This window comes from Typopeltis vanoorti, chromosome 18, assembly GCF_054136105.1.
Source record: "Typopeltis vanoorti isolate ZY-2024b chromosome 18, IOZ_Tvanoo_1.0, whole genome shotgun sequence".
In the NCBI taxonomy this organism is placed as follows: Eukaryota; Metazoa; Arthropoda; class Arachnida; order Uropygi; family Thelyphonidae; genus Typopeltis; species Typopeltis vanoorti.
Window position 1 is genome coordinate 40,741,873 of NC_143566.1, and position 23,194 is coordinate 40,765,066.

Below are 23,194 nucleotides of genomic sequence, written 5' to 3' on the forward strand. Positions count from 1 at the left end.
TGTGTAGTTTGCTAGTTTTTTCATTAGGTGATAATTGAGATTGTCAGTACTTTACACTATCACCTGAAGTTGTATGTTTTCCTTATGAATTTTAGACAACTAACAGCCGACTCAGAACCGGCAAGGACCAAGAGAAGCTGTCTAATTAAAACAATGCATTGCAATGGCCACGATCATATGGTTGCAACCATGTGATCCCTGCCCGTTGTTGTGAATGTTTATCGATCAAGATCATGGGTGTATGGTGAGAGCGAACATGACTCACTGAGGCAGATGATTCTAGACAGTGGATTGAGCTCTGGTTCTGCTGACTGAATAAACCTTGTGTTTAAAATTCTGGTCAGAAGGGCAGGTTTAGCATTCCTCTCTTTATTGAGGATCCCCATAGAAAGAATGACAAGTGCTACTCTGAGAAATATGGAATTTGTTGCTCACCCTGGCATACCTGTGTGTCCATCACAGGCAACTGCATTGCCAGGTCGATGGTAGACCTGACCATAATAGTAGACTCTTCCAGTGATATGTTGCAAAGATGATCCTGAATAGGGCTGTTCTGGGATCAGAGTACTAGATATAAGGTACTGTGAAAGTTATAATAAGGTAGGTTAAGAAAGGATCGATGACCATGTGCTTGGCCTCATCAATTATCAGATAAAAGTGAGCATCTGACTGGCTGAATCCATGTTAGCCTTGACCTGGATTCAGCTAGCCAGGGCAAAGTATCAGACTCCATCACTGCACACATGACTGAAGATTTGGAGGCCATCCTTTGACTAGATACATGGCTATGTCTTGCTTCACATGCATTAGGAGTGAATGCCTTTAGGTTCTTAATGTGGGATGATGACTGAACACTTTCAAGTTGTAATCCTGTCCAGCCATTACAATGATATCATTTGTTTTTTGTGCATTGAAGGGTCGCATTAGCTGGAGTTACTTTCATACTGTTACAGTGTGATCACTCTGGCAATGAGGCCATTACAATAGAAGCATCAAGACAGCCATTGAGACTATGGAGCTACTGCTTCCTACCCTACACCATTCAGGTATGATGTATGGGCATGAAATCATCTGCAGATGACCAAGGTTTAGAAGAGCAGCTACCATACCACATAAAGAAAGTCACTATATGTGACTTTCTTTATGTGGGAGATGAAGTTCGTCACCTGGCATGAGACCACTACCCCATTTATTGGAGGCTTGAAAAAAAAAAAAGGTTTCATATTTAGTCTCTAGAGCAGAGTTTCTGGATGACTATCAACATCCCTTTATAGTGAAATGCATACTCCCCAAACCTCTTATTCCCAGTCATTTTTATGCAAATAATAAATAATACACACACACGAAGAGTGGTATGAAAAGTTCTCGGCCTAACAATCAAAAAACAAGTGCATAATTTCAAAATTATTTTTATTTTTTAACATAATCTCCCTTAAGACTAATACATTTATTCCAGCGATGCTCCAGTGCCATTATCCTGTCCCTGTAGTGGTTCTCAGTAAGATCTGCAAAATATCCCTCTACACCTGCAATCACATCTTGATTCGAAGAAAAATGCTGACCAACGAGGAAGAGTTTAAGTTTTGGGAAGAGATAGAAGTCAGAGAGAGCCAAATCTGGGGAATAAGGTGGATATTCCAACAATTCATAGTGCAGATCCCTTAATTTTCCCATTGCCAAAAACACCTTTGTGGGCAAGTGTTCTGCAAACCAGGTTTTTTCTCACGAATTTTTTCGTCTAGTCTGGTTAAAAGATGGGAATAACATTCCCCAGTTATTATTGTTTTACCTTTTTCAAGATAATTAATAAACAAAATGCCTTTAGCATCCCAGAACACAGATGCCATGACCTTTCCTGCTGATGGAACTGATTTCGTCTTCTTTGGCTTTGAACAACCGGATTCTGTCCGCTGTTTTGACTGCAGTTTGTATTCTGGTATGTAATGGTGAATCCAAGTCTCATCCATAGTAATAAATCGACACACAAAATCAGTTTTATTCTTGTTAAAATGCTCCAAGCACTGTTCAGAGATTTTCATGCGAGTGCATTTTTGATCTGCTGTGAGCAAGCGCTGCACCCATCTTGCACAAAGCTTTTTCATTTGCAATTCTTCATGCAAAATATATCCTACACGTTCTTTTGAAATGCCTATAGTCTCAGCAATTTCACACACTTTGACTCGCCTGTCATCCAATACCATATTGTGCACTTGATCAATGATTTCTGGTGGTGTTACATTTTTTGGACATCAATAATGTAATGCTTCAGGCAGCTATATAAAATAAACTACTTGATAGAATGACTTGCAATTTCACATGGATGCTTATGACAGCTGTACCAACTTAGAAAAAAAAATCATGCCAATAGTTTTGCCATATATGGTCGAGGCCGAGAACTTTTCAGACTACCCTTGTATAATCAATAAATATAGGGGAAAAAAATCCATAGCCTAACGTATGAATTTATTACAGGTTGACAAAACAAACTTTCACATAAAAACATTATTGTCAAAAATTAAAATTATTCATTGAAGAGTAATGAAATCAACTTATATTAAATACATATATGGCTACAGTGAATTTCCTTTATTTCTCATTCACATGGAAGCAAAACAGCATGTGGGAAATAAATGCCTTGTGTGGGCAGGGTTCTGGAGCAGAGTAATCTTGGATTACTTTGGAAATGCTTTGCAGGGTAGGCTGTTCCTCAGATTTGAGGTGGATGGAATAAAAATGACAGGGAATAAGAGGTTTGGTGAGTATGCAGTTTGACTGTAATGGGATGTTGAGTAGCTATTCCTTGAGTTCCTGTAGATCCAGTAGAAATGGGAGTCATAATGGATGTCAATCCTGCTGAACGGTAGCTATGGATCTGCAGAAGAGACAAAATGCAGAAACTAATCTCTAGGAAAATAGTTGAAGAGAGTACACAAGGGATGTCATCAATCAACTGAATTTCCAGGGAAGTCCCAGGTCCTTTAGTATAATATTATTACTCTAACGCTTTGGCCAGGACTTATTGATGTTTGTTATAGTGAATAAATGACTGCACCTACTATATAGTGAAAGTTAACTGTAATCTTCAATTATACCTAGGCTAGTCTAGCCATAAATATTGTCACAATTTGAACAGCTCATAAACTTTTAATCTATCAATAAATTATTTACAGCTTTCTGTACATACAAACCACATGGATACCGTGCATATGGATAGCAGCACTCAATGTTCGAAATGTTCTCCTTTTACCTTCGTACATGACCGAAGTCTGTGAGCCACATATCGATGGCGGCGTGCACAGCATCCAATGAAAATGTTGCCACTGCTTGCTCCTAATCCACATTCAGGACAAAACTGAGGTGTTGTTTCTTGCAGGCTACTCTCTCAAGCTCCAACCACAACTTGAAGTCCAACAGATTCAAATTGGACTTCCAGGCCAATCAGATAGTGATATATGGTTGGGTACATACACCTCCAACTACTGTTGTGTGATCCTTGCCTTGTGTACAGGCCGAGTCCTGTTGGAAGATCCAACAGGACTCGGCCTGTATTTCCCAAGGCATCCACTACCAACCATGAAACAAGGTGTTATTCAGAGGCCATACCAGTGTCTTGATACATTTTGGCAGAGGTGTTTTGATCCCTTTCTTACAGAAATTCAACTTGGATACTCCCCCTGATGTCAACCCCCACCACACCATTATTGACATGTGGTTGATAACTTCTCTGAATCCTGTGTGCTATGGCACGTGCTGTTCAACCCATCTGGGGCATATACCCAATAGTTTTGGTGGCTAAACAACTCTTCAGTGGTGAAAATCTTATCTGTAAAGAGAATATTTCTGTGTCTGTTGTTCACGTACTGCTGGAGAAGTTCCATTAATTTTATTACCCTCTGCTGCATAAGTTGTGGTGTTAGGAAATGTCCAGTAGAATGACAGTAGGCTCTTATCCCCAGATTATCAGTTAGTACATGTGACATTATTCTCTGTGAAATTTTCATCTCTTGTGACATCATTTTGTGCTCTCACAGGATTATGGTGGGGGTGTGCCTTCACAGCCCTCTCCAGCTGTTGTGTCCTAATTCAGTGTCGTCAACCTGTTCATTGGCAATCAGATACATCTTCTGATGTATCTGATTGTGCCAATGTTATAACACTTAATACACAAACATCCTATAGATCCCGAGTGTTTTTAGTGTGCTGAAAATAACAGATGGCTGCATTCCAATCTTGTGAATGCTGTTATGGCTACAAGTTCTCATAATCTGCCCACTGCATGTTAACTTGTACAGCTAGACAACTCTTGCTCTAGTCTACTGACGAACATGCAAATGTTGGCTGTGCACAGAATGGACTCAGGCTAGCAAAATTCTATGGATAGTGTGGGTGGAAGTTGTAACAGTATTTATGGCAAGACTGTGTATTTATAATTGTTGAAAGTTTTTCCACTTGGTTATACTATAAATTAAAGATGCCAAGAAATTACATTCTTGGTTTCATCCTTTCTCCAAGTGTAAGCAAACAAAGTTTTCACATGAAGTAACTTCATGACTGGACAACTTGTCACGTCAATTTCCTTAATATATTCCGGCCTGGTTGGCCGAGTGGTTAGTGTATCCGCTCTCCAGCCAGAGGGCTGTGGGTTTGAATCCCACCGTGGGCATGGATGTTTGTGATTGTCTGTGAAAATACTAGTGGTGGTAGATGGCATTGGTGTAGATGATGGTGGTAGTTGTGGTTCGTTGTAGTTGGTAGATTGAGTGATGGAGACAGAGTTGTAGAGTAGGTGCCCTCCCTCGATGAGTCTTTGGATTCCCTGGAGGTGTTATGTAATAATATAATTTCATGGCATCTTTAATTTATAAAATAACCAAGTAGAAAAATTTATTTTAACCCTTTATCCAAGTGTAAGCAAACACTTCTGGATCTGGCTCCCACTGATGAGACCTCAATAAAGGTTGAAACCAGTCTGAGTAGTGTAGGGATCCCAGACGTCCCGTTGTCCCGAGAAAAATCTTCAGGACAGCTTTTTGTCCTGTATTTTAGAATTCAAGACTGATTCCTGTGTATTCCTGGAACAAATGCGTGTGTCGAAAGATTATTTTCTCGCATGAACGCACTGTGGACTGATGAGAAAAACAAATTGTCTGTAAAATCAATGCTTATTGTAAAATCATTCTTCAGTGAGGATTGTGTAGCTTTTCATGACATGATTCTTAAAAACAAACAATTGTTAAGTGAAATTCATTCTTCAGAAAAGTACTGCAAGAGTGAGCAAGACTGATTAATTTTGTATCTATAATAGTAAGTAAAAAACCATTTGAAGGCAACTTAAAGTGGCTTAATGAAAATATGCAGCCTAACAATTTGATTTACTATTTGTTTACTTTTACTTAGTAAAGTGTGTGCATAGTAAACCTTACCACGCACACACTTGGAAAGTTAGAATAATTTTGTAAGACTGACATGTGATGGATGCGCATACTAAACTTTCACCCTCAGTCATAAGTGTCCCGTATTTTTTTCTAATGTATCTGGGATCAATAGAGTAGTGACCTCTCGCATAATACATAGTATTATGCATGTCCATAAAGATATGTGCTTTGCATTATGGGATACTAAAGCAAGTGATCTGAAGTCATACGAGTTGTCCTGTCGTGAAGTTATTTCATGTGCAAACTTTGTTTACTTACACTTGAATAAAGGATTAACCCATGAATAAAAGTTTTTGGTATCTTTAATTTATGTTAGCGATAAACATTGGTTGACAAATTACCAAAGGCCACACAAGTAAGAAGGATGTCCAAGAATGGTAGATAAAGAAAGTTCTGGTAGTTTACCAGAACTTTCTTTTTCCATGATGAACTGAATATGTGGACGAAGGCTATCGATCTGATGTAGGAAGCTTTGTTTTCAGAATGAGGCCTGATGGCAAAAATGTAATCAACATAGTGAACCCAGAAAGATGATTTCCAGATGAAGGCTATTGATCTGATATAGGAAGCTTTGTTTTCAGAATGAGGCTTAATGGCAGAAATGTAATCAACATAAGTGAACCCAGAAAGATGATTTCCAATTGGTTCAAATATTAATTACCCAAAGATGGAGACAGAGTGCTATCCAATGGCTGTGCCTTTTAATCTCTTTTTAGATCTTATTTTTCTAGCTAAATATCCTGATTATATAACAAATTCAGATATCTTCACCACAACAGGAAGGTGGTCATCATATAGAAGACTGATAATATCAGACAACAGACTGTTGGTCAATAGAAAAATGTCAAAACTGACTTAAGTTGTCTGACTCTTTTTATCAAGAAAATGTGTGGAATTCTTGAGCAATTCATATATCATCTGGATTGTTCAGTATGTGCACTTAGCAGGGAAAGAAACTTTGCAATTCAACATACAATTGACAATAGGTGTTAAAGCAGTGGTTCTTAACCTGGGTGGTAGCCCGGGTTAAGAATCCCCTGGGGGCTGTGAACACTGAGATGGGGTAAGCATTATAATACTACTAATATAATGAAAGCAAAAAATTCTGTATTTAATCTAGCATCCCCATTTATGTTGTATGTTTAGCAACACTGTTCAGAATATTGTATGTCTACTATTGTAATACTATTCAAATTTATTTGCTACTTGAATTTTTACATTGAAATTTAAGTAATAATTGGGCTACTTTTTGGTCTGAATTTTCTAAATAGGAAATAATATTTTTGGCTATTTTTAGCAGAATCCACTACTTTTCCTAATGCCTGTCTGACAACCCTGGTTTTCAGATTAAACCTAGTCCATGGTATCATGTGACATTGATATTGTGTAGCACTGTAGCCCATTAAAATGAGTGAAAAAAAGAAAGTGTTGTCAATATTCAAGTGAATATTTAAAATATGGAGTTATTCCATCTTATATAATGAGCAGTTGCAAATGTGCTTAACATGTAAAAAAAAAACTTTCTCAAACAAAGGAATGAAGTCTTCAAGAATGATTGAGCACTTAAAAACAAAGCATCCAAATAAAGCAAAAAATGATGTGGAGTACTTTTGCAAATTAAAGACTAAATTTAAAAATTGTCCTGGACTTTAAAGGGTTGGTTGCAAAACAAAGTAACCAACAAGAGAAGGGACTTGTTGTGTCTTACAAACTTTGAAAATTAATTTCCAAATGTGGAAAGCCACATACTATTGGCAAAACTCTCATCTTACTGGCTATAAATGAAATTTTAGATACGATGATTGGCCCAGGTAAAAATAATATGACGTCCTCAATTACTCTCAGCAATAGTTCAGTATCAACAAGAATTGACAAAATTTCAAAGGACATTGAAAAATCTCTGCGATGATTTAAAAACCATTAAATTTTCTTCCTTGATGAGACAACTTCACATGACAACGAAGCTTTGTTAATGGCCTACATGCATTATATAAATACTAATGAAGGAATTATTGAAGAGTTTCTATTTGCTGAACAACTGAAAATTGATACAAATGGTTCTACAATTTTTATGGTTGTTAAAGACTTTTTTAATGCTAAAAACATTCCTCTCACAAATATCATTGCATATGCAACTGATGGAGCACCAGTTATGATTGGTTGTCACCATGGATTTATATCACATTTAAAAGAAGCAGTTCCAAATATCTTTACAATTCACCGCATTCTTTATAGACAGCACTTAGCTGCAAAACATCTTAGCAGTAGATTACATAATACTTTGGATGATGTTATTAAAGCAGTGAATAAAATAAAAGCCCAGTGGAATACTCATATTTTTTCAGGAATTCACATATCTGTATCTAAAATTAAATGAGGCTAACATCTGCAGTGAAGCAACATGAATCTTATTAAAGCAAAGGGAATTATAAATGCTTTTATCAGCAAATTAAAATTCTACAAGTAGAGTTGCAAGATGAGATTTTCTGCAGTTCCCAAGTCTACAAATGATAGATGATGATGATTTAATTACAGATTTGGATTATTCCCATCTTCTGATGCTGAAAGAAGACTTGATGATCAAATTCAAAGACTTTGATGAGCTTAAAATACCCGATTGGGTCATAAATCTATTTCTTTCTGATGTCATTTCTGTTCATCCAAATTTGTGTGAAGAATTTATTGACTTGAAAAATGATTTTGAAGTTCAAGTACAATTTCAACAGCATGGGTATGAAAGATATGGCCAAAAATGCAATGCAAGTATCCTCAGCTTTGGCCAGAAATAAAATTACTGCTCATTGCTTTTTCTTCTTCATACTTGCCTGAGAAAGGACCCAGCATCATGTTGCAATTGTTACAGCAAAATAGATTGCAAATAAGTGAAAGTGGAGCCTTCGTTTGTCGAACATTTAACCTGATATTGAAAAATTATCAGGATCTCATCAGGGTAGCCATTAATGATTGGCTTATTAAATACAGTAAGTTTACATCTTTTTTGAGTAAAAATTAATTTGTATTAGTCATTAATTTTTAATTAACTATTTGTTTAAATATGTTGATGGTAATTTACTTGACTAATAATATATAATTATCTTATTGAGTCATTAACCTAGTATAAAATTGAGCAAGGAGTGCCAAGCAAAAAAAGGTTAAGAACCACTTCATGTTAGAGGTTTAATGGAATATTAACAGCACTGAGAAAGGATTAAAACTAATTTTAATACTTCCAATATTTTGTCTCCATCACAGAGACATCTTCGGGGATGGATTACAAAAATGTTTTGTAACAACACACACACAAATTTTGTAATCCCCAAAGATGTTTCTGTGACGGAGACGAAATATTGGAAGTATTAAAATTAGTTTTAATCCTTTCTCAGTGCTGTTAATATTCCATTAAATCTCTAACATGAATTCTTCATAGCACTTAAGCCTCAACACATGTTAAGAACCACTGTGTTAAAGGATGGCCTTCTTTGTACATTTTTGGGAGGACCATGTAAATGAGGAGTTCTTCCAAGTATTTGAAAAACACTTGGAAGAAATTACCCACTTGTTTTGGATTGGTACCAGCTAACAACTTTATCAAGGAGCTTATTTAATTGTCTAATCTGTGTTTTAATAGGGTTATAACTAATTTATTCATAGGTAATGATATCCTATAAAAGGTCTATCTTCCTCTTACAGTCTCTTTCCATTACAACTGTGGCTCTTCCTTATCAGCTTTTGAAATAGATATTTTTCTTTTGTTTCAGTGAAAATAGCACATGGAATTCAATAGTACATAAATTATATGGAGGTAATTTGATTCTAAATAGTGAGACAGTGACTTCAAAGCATAGTTTGTTAGCATTGTCACTTGGAAGTCAGAAAGATTGAGCTTGACATTATGCAAAAGATTGCGATATGACATTGTTTTGGATACAGCATCAAAATCATGCCTTGTAACTAGCATATTGATCTCAACATCAGTTAAGGGGCAATCGGCAATCGGCAATATATAACAAATAAGATTTTTTCTTAAGTCTGTGTGAACATCTTTCACAAGAAGGGTGAGTTAATAATTGTTTTCAGATATGAAGAATGATATCCTTCAAGTTGGTTCTGTACCAAGGAAAAAGCTTGTGCAAGCTTTTTGAGTGGCTAGTAAAGATTTACCAGAATGATTTCAGCTACTCTGGATGATAAATTATTTCATATCTCAGAACAATCATTAACCTTTCCTTATGAAAGCATTCACCAGCAAAATTCTGATTCTTTATATTGTAAGCAAAAATTTATGATTAGAAAACAGTGCTACTAATAAATATGGTCGGTGCTTTTTTTCTGGTGGTACGCAATGGTATGCAGTATCGGCACCTTTTTTCTTAAGTTTTTAAAATTTGCGATTTATTGACAGCAAAATGTATTAAAAATATTCCGGTAGATAGTACTGTGTTCACGAATTGAATTTTCAGTTTTGATTAGTCATACGTTTGTACCCTGCTGTCCTGTATCATAGGTTAGTACACAACCAGAAACAGGAAGTTGTGTTCACTTCTGATTTCTTCCAATATCGGTTTATCAGTTCTATATTCACTCTGCAACAGGCAGGTGTTCATGTGAGTTTTGAATTAATCTAAGTTAAATCGGCGCAATCATTGTTCAAAATGAGTAAAATAAGTAGTTACTTTATGCTAATGAGTAAAGAAAGGAAGGCTGAAGAAGCAGAAATTGTTGAATCTACTTGTGATCCTGTAAAACAGAAAACCAGCACCAAAAATACACTTGGTGAAGAGGATCATGAAACCAAGACCGAAGATCTACATGGTCAAAAGGAAGCAGATTCTGATAATGATTGGCCCGAATGTTGGACACTTTTGCAGAAAAATGACTTTTGCGAGAGAAACGAGTGGCTATATGTCAAGAATAAAATGTTGGGTTATAAAGTGTGTCGTGATGTCAGAAGTTTTGCCGTCGATAAACACATAGGAACAAAAATTTTAGCAGAGTGGTCAAATGGTAAAATCAGTCATTTTGGAGAATCTCGCAAATAACAGTTAATGTCATTAAGAAAAAAAGATTTACGATCATAAGGAGAGTGCAGCGCACAAAGCATGCAAAAAATAAAATCTGAAGCAAAACACGAAACATTAGAGAAAGTTTTCCTAAATACTTTGTCTCATAATAAAGATGTAACAGGAAAAGTGTTTCAAACAGCTTACAAAGGTGCGAGAAGAAATCAATCATTTAATAACTTTGAAGTGAAATTAATTTACAGGAACTTAATGGCCTAGACATGGGATATATTCTTCATTCTCATATGAATATGATATGGCTCATATTGCTAATGCTTGCATTAGCAATATGAGCCATATCGCAAATGAAATTAGAAAAACATTAATAGACAATATAGTGAACTCCAAGAACAAAATATCGTTACTTATTGATGAATTGACAACTGTGAGTAACACAACAACATTGATTGTTATTGTTCGTGTAGTTCTTCCTGAACTTTTGGCTCCTGTGAGTCTTTTCCTAGATTTGATCGAATTATCAGATGTAACTGCTAGAGGAATTCTGAACTCTTTAATTAGTCATCTTGAGTGTTTAAGATTATCTGAAGATTACTTAAAGGAGTATTTATTGTCTGTAACTTGTGATGGTGCAGCCGTGTTGTTTGGTGTGAGTAATGATGTAAGGAGGCTAATGCAAGAGAAGTTTCCAAGTGTTATTTTCTGGCATTGTGCTAGCCATCGCCTTGAATTGTCTGTTAGTGACACAGTGAACAATGTGGCAGGAGTGACTCGCTTTAAGAGTTTCTTGGACAAACTTTATGTGACTTATCATGCTTCACCTAAGAATGCTAGGGAACTACAGGTATGTGCAGCGACTCTAGAACTTCAACTTCTTAAAATTGGCAGAATTTTAAGCACTCACTGGGTTGCATCTAGCTTTCACACTGTTTCTGCAGTGTGGCAAGACTTTGAAGCCCTCATCCATCACTTTCTGGAGGCAAAAGAAGACAGCAGAAGAAGCAAAACAGATCAGTTTCTTTATGAGGACCTTTTAAGAAAAATAACGTCATGCGAGTTTGTTCTTGATTTGGGCCTTGTGTGTAATGCTCTCCAAGAACTTAGTGAGCAAAGTCTAGATTTACAAGAGAGAAATATTGACTTGCACAAAGCAGACAGGAAGATAAAGAATACAGTTCAACTTTTTGAAGAAAGAATTGAAAATCCTGGTCCGTACTACAGTATTTCTCTTCAAAGTCAGAAGAACATGAAGTTCAAAGGGATTGAGCTCCACAAAAATGAAAGACACAGTCCTCCTGCAATAAGTTCATCTGCTTTCTATAAAAGTCTGAAAGAAGCTGTTGGAAAGAGTCTGCTTGAAGGAGATGATGTTGATTTGCCTGAATGTGCTAAGATTTTAGATTCCAATATTAACCAGAAAATCCTGGGAAGCATCTGACATTTGGTGAAGCTGAAATTAGAAAGTTAGCACGCAAATTTTGCTTAAATTAAAGAGAAGCAGTTCGTGGTTTCCATGAATATCTTCAAGAAAATGAAGTCCCGGACATACTACTTCCTCTAAAGCACACTTTGGACAAAATTGCAATATCTTCCAGTGTATGTGAAAGGAGTTTCTCTCAGATGAATCTTGTAGTAACTTCATCTATATCATCTCTGCTTGTACGGACATCTTCTGCACTGATGTTCATCAGGATAATAGGACCTCCTCTTACTTAGTTCAACCCTAGTAAATATGTGGACTCATGGCTGCTCTGTGGTCAGCATTCTGCAGTTGATACCAAAAGCAAGAACGATCTAGAGATGACGAGGGTATATCAGAGGATATGTTAAAAGTGCGGAAGTCGCTGTAATAACATCTTCATGGTGAATACCAGCTCCTTTTTTCCCAGGAAAAAAGCACTAAATATAGTTAACATTTCTATTGCTACTGATAATGTTGCCATTGACTGATGCTAAGACTGGTGTGCAAGGTGGGGAGGAGGATGGGTTGCAAGTCCATGATATATGGAACAACGAATTATAGCATACCTAGGGTATACAATGTACCTAAGTACATCATCTTAGATATAGTATTTGTTGCCATAGTTTTGATGGTCTAAGTTTTTTGGAATATGGAGATCTTTGATTTTAGTGCTTTGAAGGACAAACTCTGAAGATATATCGTGCTTGCTACACTGTGGCAGTTTTGCAGAACAGATCCATATTTCTTTCAGCGTGACAGTTCTGCATGCTCTGCTATGTGTTTGCCATGCTCTGCTGCATAATGTGAGGAAAGTGTGGATTGAACTGGCTTGTATAAAGTCTCTACTCCATTAAACAGTATACTATTTGGGATGAAGTATACTGTTGGATGTAGACCAGACAAGTGCATCCAGCAGCACTCAGTGTACTGGGCATTAAAAAAAAAAATGGTTCAACATGCCAAATTATCATCAGAAACAGGGGAGGACTATGTCCTGTGTGTGTGGAAAGTGTCAAGACTTCATGCTATTGAGAGATACTCAGTTTACATTTCTCTGAAATAAAGTTCTGTTCCCAATACCTATTATTTTCAATTTATTATGGATGGTTATTTTTGAACCGTTCATTAAAACCAGCCATCTCTGTAATGATACAAATGAACAGTTCAAAAATAATCATCCATAATAAATTGAAAATACATTTGCTATCACTTGGGGTGGAAATTGAAATAGCTCATGCATTATAAATGGCTGAATAAGTGAAATTTTATTTGTTTATGTATTATGATACTTTATTAAAGTTATGTTGATATTATTTCTGTTTTAAAGAGGTCACTTGATATGTTATATACACTGTTGATCATGTTATATACAGATGAATTTTTTTCCTTCCTTCTTCGTATGAAACTTTGATAAGTTGGTCCTGAAAATCTTTATTGCTATAGTCTATATTGTTCAATGATATTTAACAAATAATTTAATTTTTGAGCAGGGGAGAAACCAGGAATGTTAGATTACATGATATGGCCATGGTTTGAGAGAATCTGGGTGGCTCATTGTACTAAACCAAATCTTCCTTCACTTACTGAAGAAAAACTACCTAACATAATTAGATGGATGAACAGTATGAAAGAAAATCCAGCTGTTAAAAAGACTGTTGTAGAAAAGGAAGTATTTGTTAAGTTTGTGAACAGCTATAAAACTGGTAATCCAGATTATGATATTGGTTTGTAAATTCTGTATGTTGTACAGATGTGCACATATTTTTATATGCAGTTTAAGAATTTAATCAGTGACAATTGATATGAAGTTTGTAAGCATATTTTCAATTGCATGTTTTGTGTTCACATACCATTGAAGTGAGCTAGTTTTTTGTGTTAGGGATAATTTTTAGCAAATTATTTTATATAATTCTGTTATATTAATTTTTACTGCTTAATAGAATTAATTTTTATAATAAATCTTGCTTCAGAATGTTCATGTGATCATTGCCTCTTACCTGTGTTTCAAAACAATTTGAATTAGTGACCAGCTGTGCACAACATAAGATTCCTAGAACTTGATCACACACAGAAATAATAGAAATAATGAGCACACCACCATTTTGTGTTTCACTAGGTAATAAACTCACAAGATTTTTTTTTTTTTCCTAACTGCACATTTTGCAGTCAGGAAAGATAAAAACTCAATACTATCATTCAATTTAGAATAATACTAATATTTTTTTAGAGGGATCATAATATTGGCAGAAACATCAGAGATGTTGCATTATTCCAGTGCCTGCTTGCACTTATACAAATGACAGTTTAGTTTCATCACTCAATTCATATAACTTTTCCCATTGCTCTTTTTTCCTAACATTAGCAGATCCTGAGATCTGAATTCAGGAATTCATGGAGTATTAATGTTCACAATTCTTTTGTTTATTTTCCATGCATTATAAAATTGATGAAATATGTATAGAAAAAAGTATGTAAAAAATTATATAATGAAAAAACAACCAAATTGCTCTTGTTATATGGCTGTTATCAAGCAACACAGTATAATAGTCAAAACGATTTATTATAATATTGCATCTACAGGGTGATCAAAATTAAAATACCCCTGTTTAAGGCCTTGTTATTTTACCCAGTGATCCAAATGCTGTGAAACTTTGCAGGAATACATTCATGTGTCATGAAGAAGTGATACCTGAGAATAAAAGTAGCTTCAAAATTCACTACCAGGGGATGATGTACCTAATGTAGATGTAGTGATTTTTCTGTGTGTCTAAGGAGGAGAAAAGCAACAAGCATAAATAACACATTTTTATTCACTTCATTATGCATTCATAGGCTGTACTGTTCAGCATGTTGCTCTTCCAAGTATCACACAAAATGCATCATTTGCATGATGTATTTAATGGCAGAACACAGCTGTCAGGACTGATGTTATGCATATGCTGCATTATGCTGTCTTTCATCACTGGCAAGTTATTGAGATGATACTGATAAACCCAATCTTTGAGAAATCCCCAGAGTCGGAAATCACAGGGTCATATCACGAGGCTGCCAATTAGTAGGAAACACATTGCTAATTACTCTGGACTTCTGTGAAATGTTTTCAAAGAACCTCCTGTACGGATTGACCGATGTGTGAAGAGACCAACTTCCTGCATGAAAATAACTGAATCCATGTGCAAGCACTGCTGTAGCTGTGGCACAATAAAATTGTTTATCATATCGCGATACCTCTCGGCAGTAACTGAGCAGGTCACAGGACCTAACTGGCAGATGTCCTCAAAGAAAAATAGTCCAATGATAAATGAAGCTGTAAACCTGCACCACACAGTAACTTTGAGTGAATGTAAAGGAATTTGTTGGATTGCATGTGGGTTTTGCATTGCCCGTACCCGGCAATTGTAGGTATTCACACCTCCGTTCAGGTGAAAGTGAGCCTCATCTCCCCACAAAATCGTCCATGGCCACACAGCATCTAACTCCACTCAAGCAAGGAATGTCAGTCAACTTTCATAGTCTTGTGTGTGCAACTCCTGTGTCACCTTGAATGGGTAGAAATGCAGAATCTTCTGTAGAATTTTTCAGACAGTTGTGTAAAGCACATTCATATGTCTTGATACAGCACATGCACTGCAGGAGCCAACAATTTTATTCATGGTCTGCTCCAGAATTGCAGTAACACCTTCATTCACTTGTTGTGAACAGATTGGCTTGTGATCTCTGCCAGGTCTAACTCTTGATGATCCTGTTTCTTCAAATCATTGTGGAGATAGTGGACCTTGTCAACATTTGTTCAGGTGATGAAATTCACAGAGTGCACAAGAGCATTGCAGTTGTTTAGGCAGTACAGCTTCATAAACATAGCACATTTGGACAAGACTAGTGTCATTACTGTGGACAGTATTAACAACCAGAATGAAGGAGAAAATCCTGACCCTCCTGGCACCTGCCAAGTTGCGTGATATGCAAATTGCATGCATTTGGTGTTTACAGTACTCCTGTTAGTAAATTTTAGAACTATATGTTCTCAGATATCACTTCTGGATGATGTACAATGTGTTCCTGCAAAGCTTCACAGCATTTGGATCACTAAATGTTGCTTCACAAGCCTTAAATAGGGATACTTTAATTTTGATCATCCTATACTGTAGAGTGGTTCCGTATGTTATATCCAGGCAGTAGTGATCAGAGAAAAAAAGGAATATCTGGCATTTAGCACAAAGATAAACTTTTTGATTGGTATGCAGTCTCAAGAAATCAAAAGGGCACATTTCAAAATGGGGATAATGAAACTTATTGTGCCTATGATTCCACAGAGATTACTAAGTAAGAAGTGAAGGAATTTTTTAAGTCATTAGACAAGGTAGCTGATACAAAAAACTGGTCCTCTTTGGAGATGGAAACTGCAGAATAAGAAACATATACCATACAGAAACATATGGGGAAATTCTGGAGGAAAGAGCAAACCTAATAATAATAACAGTAAGGTACACTGTCTGTTAGAGAATGGACTAGTCATCACAATGTTTCAAAATAAAGATGTGTACAAATCCATATGAAGCAAAGACATGAGAAATGTCTATGTTGTTTTAGTGACATCATCTTCTTGCTTCAAGACGAGTTATACAGAAGATTTAAAATTGGAAGTGATCATTTAGTTTGAACTCTGATATATAAATATTCAAGAAAAAATGAGAGTTGAGGAGAAAAAAAAATCAATGTTTTCTTTATATCTGAAGAAAACATTGATTCAACAAGAGAGGCATGTGGCAAAGTTATTTGCAAAGGCTAAAAAAATGAGAACTTCATGGTGGACTGAGAACTTAGAGGAAGTCCTGGGTAGGAAATAAAAGTATATTGTAAGTTCCTAACAAGTAAGTTCAGCATGAGCTCTGAAAGAAATACAGAGAAAAAATATCAGAAAGCGAAGCAGTGTGTAAAAGTAGTTAAACAAAAGTAATGCAAAGGCTTCAGTAAGAATATAAAAGGTAAATATTGTTTGCCATCATAGCCCTACTTCTTAATTCATTGCAGTCATCTTGGTAATGGAATAGCAATTTTCACTTTCTCATTTCTTCCGGCAATCCTTTCATGTTCTCTCATACTATACTTATTGCTAGTTAAATTGGTTGTACCTACACGAACTACAATCTCTTCTGTTTTTCATCTGTGTTCATTAAATTTGTGATTTTTACCATCCAGAAAATTGGAAGTAGTAAATGGTAAATGGTCATTAATGGCATGTTTTATAATAGAATTGCCATGCCATGTTACTATCTCTTATATATATATTCTACTTTACTTACCTGGTTATTTTTATACCATAATATCTTATTTGCTTGTGTTTTGTTGTTCCTCTTTTTACTGCTTAACTTTCTTGTCCTTCCTATGCCACCCTGATCATTTTGACTTTTTCTGATTTTTCATCATCTGCTGAATAATTGGTTTTAGTTTTGATCTTTCAAAAGTTCATTAATTTTCAATATCATTATCAATGTTAGTACAGGAATGTTTGTTCATTAGGGCAAGCCTCCTAACTTGTTTTTCTCTGCTTCACTACTATACAACAAATTCTTCTTCTTCTCCTCCTTTCTACGTGTTAGGCCTACTGACCTGTTACAGAGCTATCTTAAGCCCTTCTAAGTCATACCCATCTTGAGGATAAGGTGACTAGCTCTATGCTTCCTGGTATATTCACAGGGCCGGTTTGCCTGCTTGTGAGAGGAAAAATCCCAGATAAACTGGGGAGGAAAAAACCCTGCTGTCCACGCCCAAGACTGGCTAACTTGGCTATGTCTGAGAAAGATCCTTAAGCTCCTCACTTTGGCAATGGAAATCAAACCCAGGATACTCCTTTCCCAGATGTATGGTTGGGAAGTGCATAGCCACTAGGCTAATCGCATGGACTATGCTTCACTATTCAAGACTAGCATTCCTTTTTGTTACTGCTCTATTTATGTTGCACCATTTTGCAGTATTATTTTAACAAAATATCAGGAAATATACCAAACACAAATGAACAGTACTATACTATAAAAAACAAACAAACTACCATATTTATTCGAATATAACTCACTTTTTCCCCAGAGATTAAAGTTAAAAAATCATGGTGCAAGATATATGTGAGTATTTTTGGAAACTAAGTTTTCCAGGAAAAAAAACTAAATTGACATTTATAATTAAATCCTCAGTATTCATTATAATTTCTACTTGCTCAGATTAATTATAAAATAAATGCATTTAAATTTTAATTATCAATGTTATTTAAGCAATCAGTCGCTCACCTTCATCACGTGATATATTTGAATCTTTAGCATAAATTAAAACAAACAGTCACCTAATGAAGCGTCATCTTCACTCCCTTCCAGGGCATTAGAGATGGTGGTTTTAAAAAATTCTTGGCAATTATTCCTGGCGAAATCATGTCCTAAGCTCTCAAAATCCAGTTGCACAACAGATTCCTGCCAGTCAGGTCGTGACCCTTGCTGCCACTCCATGTAGAATCTAAACCTCACTTCATTCACTGCTCCACCTCCGCACAATCCAAGATCGAGCAGAAGTCAATGTTCTCACTCCTGCATTTCCTGTACTAGTTGCTTCCATCTCTCTATGCATATGATTGGTGCAGTATTAACAAATGATCACACGACTCAATAACAAAGGCACACCAAAGATTCTGAAACTGCCATAACAACATTCACTACCTATTTCTAAAAGTTTTAAACTTGTTTCGTGTGCAAGGTATATGCGAAACTTTTTAATTTCTTTTTTTCATAAAGTAAAATCAGGAGTGCAAGATATACGTGAGGGCGAGTTATATTCGAGTAGATACGATAATTATTCCAAAGGGGAGGGGACAGATAAAAATCTGTTTTTTTCTGTGCTGATCATCCATCTGGTCCTATTGCCAGATAGAATATCAGCAAGGATGTTAAGCGTGTTCAGCTGAACTTGATGTTCCTTTTACCTAACTGTATATTAGACACTCAGCAAAGGAAAGATTCCATGATAATGTTGATGCCAAAGACTGATCTCTGGAGTGGACTGGTGAAGATTTTGGAAAACTTAGAGATTGCATATAGAAATGGGTTAGAAAATCTATACTTTGCTTTGAACAGTTTGAGTTTACTAAGCAAGGGCATGTTTGAGTAACTTGTTCACATTTTATAATAATTTTATGGTAGAGTTAAACAAGGGAAAATGGATATACCCTGACTTTGGGGCTTTGCTAAGGTTTAATAGGATACAGTATGAAAGGCTAGTACATAAGTTGGAGGATATGGAATTGGATTATAAACTGTTGGCCTGGATTGCTGACTGACAGATATCAAAAATCACCCTTTGTCTATTGTTATTCGATCTTTACGTTAATAACATTGGGAAGGATTTGACAGGAGGCATAAAACTATCTGCATATGATGTAAAGATAGGTAGAGTAATCAGGAATGCAACTGACATGCAGTACTTACAGAATGATTTAAATAAGCTGGAGTCATGTGCATGTGAAAATGGAAGTTCAGTGTTAGCAAATGTAAAGTTATACACTTTGGTATAATGAGATATCCAATGGTGTATACTGGTGGAATAATGCTAGGAGCTTGACTAGGTTAGGGATCTTGGAGTGTTAGGAAGTTGAAGTTCAGGAGACATACGAGGTGTGGCTATTAAATAACGAGATTTGTTACAAAAATGTGGTTTATTATTACAATTGTACAACTTAATTGTTATCCCCTTCAACATATTCCCCTCCTCTATCTATACACCGTTGCATACAAATTTTCCATTATTGGAAGCAGTGCAGCAAGCCATCATGTGTTATCTGCTTCAGTAACTGCTATTTTCTCCTCATCCACTGATTGAAAATGGGTGCCCTTCAATGCGGATTTCAACTTTGGAAAAAGGTAAAAGTCGCGTGGAGCTAAATCCATCAAGTAAGGTGGATGGTCCAACAACAGCAAGAATGAGCAAGTCAAAACTGAAGGCAATACTGATCGTTTTTATATATATATATATATATATATCAGTAGTCTGGTAATGGTTGAATGGGTACCAGAGGGTCAGACAGTTAACCAACATTATTACCTTGAGGTTATTGCCAAGCTGAGAGAACAAGTGAGGAAGAAGAGACCTGATCTGTGGAAGAACAATGCTTGGATTCTCCATCAGGACAACGCTCCAGCAGACAGTGCACTGTCTGTAAAGCCATATCTGGCTGATAAGAAGATCCCAGTGTTGGACCATCCTCCTTGTGACTTTACCTTTTCCAAAGTTGAAATCCACATTGAAGGGCACCCATTTTCAGTCAGTGGATGAGGTAAAGGAGAAAATGGCAGCAGATAACACCTGATGGCTGTAAAGATAAGGAAGTCGTTTTACATCTTTAAACGGTTTTGATATGACTTCATCTGGACTACTGTGTACAGATCTACTATTCTGGTTTCCAAGATGATGGAGATGGCACAAAGAAGAGAGTTAAAGATGATATCAGGGCTGTAGAATGTAGAGTATGAGAAATTGAGAATTTGTGGACTGAAGATGCTAGCAAACAGAAGAAAGAGGAGTGATATGATAGACTTATGAACTTCTGAAAGGTTCATACAGGATACTAGTAGATGGAATATTTCGTTTTATAGAGGGTGGGAAGAGGGCATCCATGGTAGTTAGGAATGGCTTGCCTTTGGAGGTGATGAGTGAGTGCAGGTAGTGTAAATGAATAGGACAAAGGTGTGTGGGTGATGTGTGGCCTTCCTTGATGAGTCCCTAACTGCCTGAAAGTCTCTGGTAATAATAATAAATATCATGAAGGTGACAAATGTTCCAGAAGCTATTAAAAATGCTCAGAAATTGAAAGAATAATATTCTATCAAAGGAATCAGAAATAAGGGTAGCATGAGAACCGACGATGTTCTAGATGTCTGGAGTAATTACTTTGAGAGATTGCTGAATAAAACAAGTCGCAGAATATTAGTAGAAAATATTCAAGAATGTAATATTATGAGTGGGTATCAATAATTGAGAAGAAAAGCTATCAAAAAAACCTGAAAGACAGCTGGAGTAGATGATATTCATTCAACTATAAATGCACAGATATGGTAGGTGTAAAAGTTTTATATTGGCTGCACTGCATAATGCAGTCAGATGGTTGAATTCATGATGATTGGTGTAGAGCTCTTATAATTTCTATCTATAAAATAGGGAAATAAAAAAATGTGAGAATAACAGGAATTTCCAACCATATGTATTCCAGGTAAGATTTATGCAAGCATACTTGAGAGAGCCAAGAAAAATTGTAAAAGAGAAACTTGAGGAAGAACAAGCATTGTAGTTCAGGATAAATAGTTTGTAAAGATCAGACAGTTGAGAAATCATGCTACAATTACATGAAGTAAATGAACATATAGACGTAATGTGTATATGTCAGCAGTTAGAAATTGAAGGAGGTTCAAGAAAATTATGCAATGTAAAATCAGGTGTAGATGCACATGCCTTGTTCATAATCTATATGGATCACATTAGGCAGGGAAGTGATTTCAAAATTGGAGATACTCAGCTTAGCTCTTTGTGCAATTTTATACATGTAAAGAATTCTTGAGGCAAACTGGCCCACTCCTCCTCCTTCAGAGCAAGGATAAGGCCTTTTGTTTTGGGGAGGGAACTTTTGAGCAGCAATGTGTCTTCCTATTGCATCTCATACGTGTTCCATGAGGTTAAGATCTGGGGAGTGTACCATTTCAATTAATAACCTCGATCTCCAGAAGGATCTCCACTGCTCATGTACAATATGGTGTGCTATTGTCATCCATAAAAATGAATTCTTCGCCTATAGCACCATGGAACAATCGAATATGATGTTTAAGAACTTCATTGCAATATCCTTCACCAGTCATAGTCTCTTTTTCAAGCACTTGTAGCTCCGTGCATCCATTAATCATAATGCCTCTCCACACTTTGATCCCAGTATTCTTGTTGAGAGGCTTATACGCTGGTTAAACATGATAACTAATATTTAAGGAATTGACAGCGTATACTAGAAATATAAATTAAATAAACTTTAATATATACTTTCCGATATTTCGGCAAACGTCACGTTGCCATCTTCTTGGGAACTTAATACAAAGGCATGTGCACACAAGTACTACATAACAGCAAATGAGAACTGAAGCTAGAAAGCTAATGCTTTCTTAAAGTCCTGGTGGTGCCCCCCGGGCGGGCTATATTGGTGGTTCTTGGCCTTTGGGCTGAAGTTCTTCTGATAATTGTTTCCCAAATTTGGGGCAGTCTCATGCATCCAAATTTGTTGAGCTTTGGCATGTTCCTAAGGGCTGAGGCTGATTCCATGAATAGTCTTTCATACTTGAACTTGCTGTGGTGTATGACTGTGGCTTTCTTCCATCTTATTCTGTGGCGAGTATCCAGAGCGTGGTTTGCAAGCCCAGAGTGGCTGTACTGGTGAAATCGGATGTAATCCTTGTGTTCTGAGATTCTGATATTTGCTGTCCTGCCTGTTTGGCCAAAGTAAGACAATTTACAGCTGCAAGGGACCTGGTACACACCAGGTAGGTCTAGGGGAAGTGGTTGGTCTTTAGTGGAGAGGATAAGGGATGCCAACTTTCTATGTGGTCTATAACAAGTGGTTAAGTCGTGTTTGCTTAAGATTTTGTTGATTTTTTCAGAGGTGCCTCGGATGTAGGGAATGGTGATGGATTTAGAGTAATCTTTTTTGTGAAGGGGAGGGGGTGGTGGGTTGTGGATAACTGGGTTAAGTATTCTCTGGATTTTTTTGGGGGGGTAGCCATTGGCTGAGAAAGTGTCATGGATGTGATTTAGTTCAGTGGTTAGGGCTTGATCATTTGAACAGATTATTTTTGCCCTGTTGAATAGTGTCTTAATAACTCCATATTGTTGTGAGGGGGGGGTGATGGGATTGTTGGTGAATGTATCTGCCTGTATGGGTGGGTTTTCTATAAACTGAGAAAACCAAGGTTACATCAGGTTGGTGGGTGACTAGTGTGTCTAGGAAGGGGAGGTTATTGTTTTCCTCTTTTTCCAGGGTGAACTTGATTCTAGGGTATTGGTTGTTTAAGTGTGTTAGGAAGGAGAGGAGTGAATCCGGGCCATGTGGCCAAATAGCAAACACATCATCAACGTAGCGAAGCCATATGGTAGGTTTTTGTGGGGCTGAGTTTAAGGCTTTCTCTTCAAAAGTCTCCATAAAGAAGTTGGCCAAGGGTGGGGAAAGTGGTGAACCCATGGCTGTCCCCTCTATCTGTTTGTAGAATTTT

General features: G+C 36.5%; 1 protein-coding gene across 1 annotated transcript in view; it reads left to right on the forward strand.

The window, feature by feature from the left end:
- Positions 1-13,891, forward strand: part of LOC150096610 (pyrimidodiazepine synthase-like) — an 85,031-nt gene extending 71,140 nt beyond the window's left edge. The window contains exon 5 of the mRNA XM_090408752.1: positions 13,406-13,891. Within this exon, the coding sequence (XP_090264878.1) occupies positions 13,406-13,647 (242 nt within the window). The 3' untranslated portion in view covers positions 13,648-13,891. The remainder of the gene's footprint in view (positions 1-13,405) is intronic.
- The last annotated feature ends 9,303 nt before the right edge of the window (positions 13,892-23,194 follow it).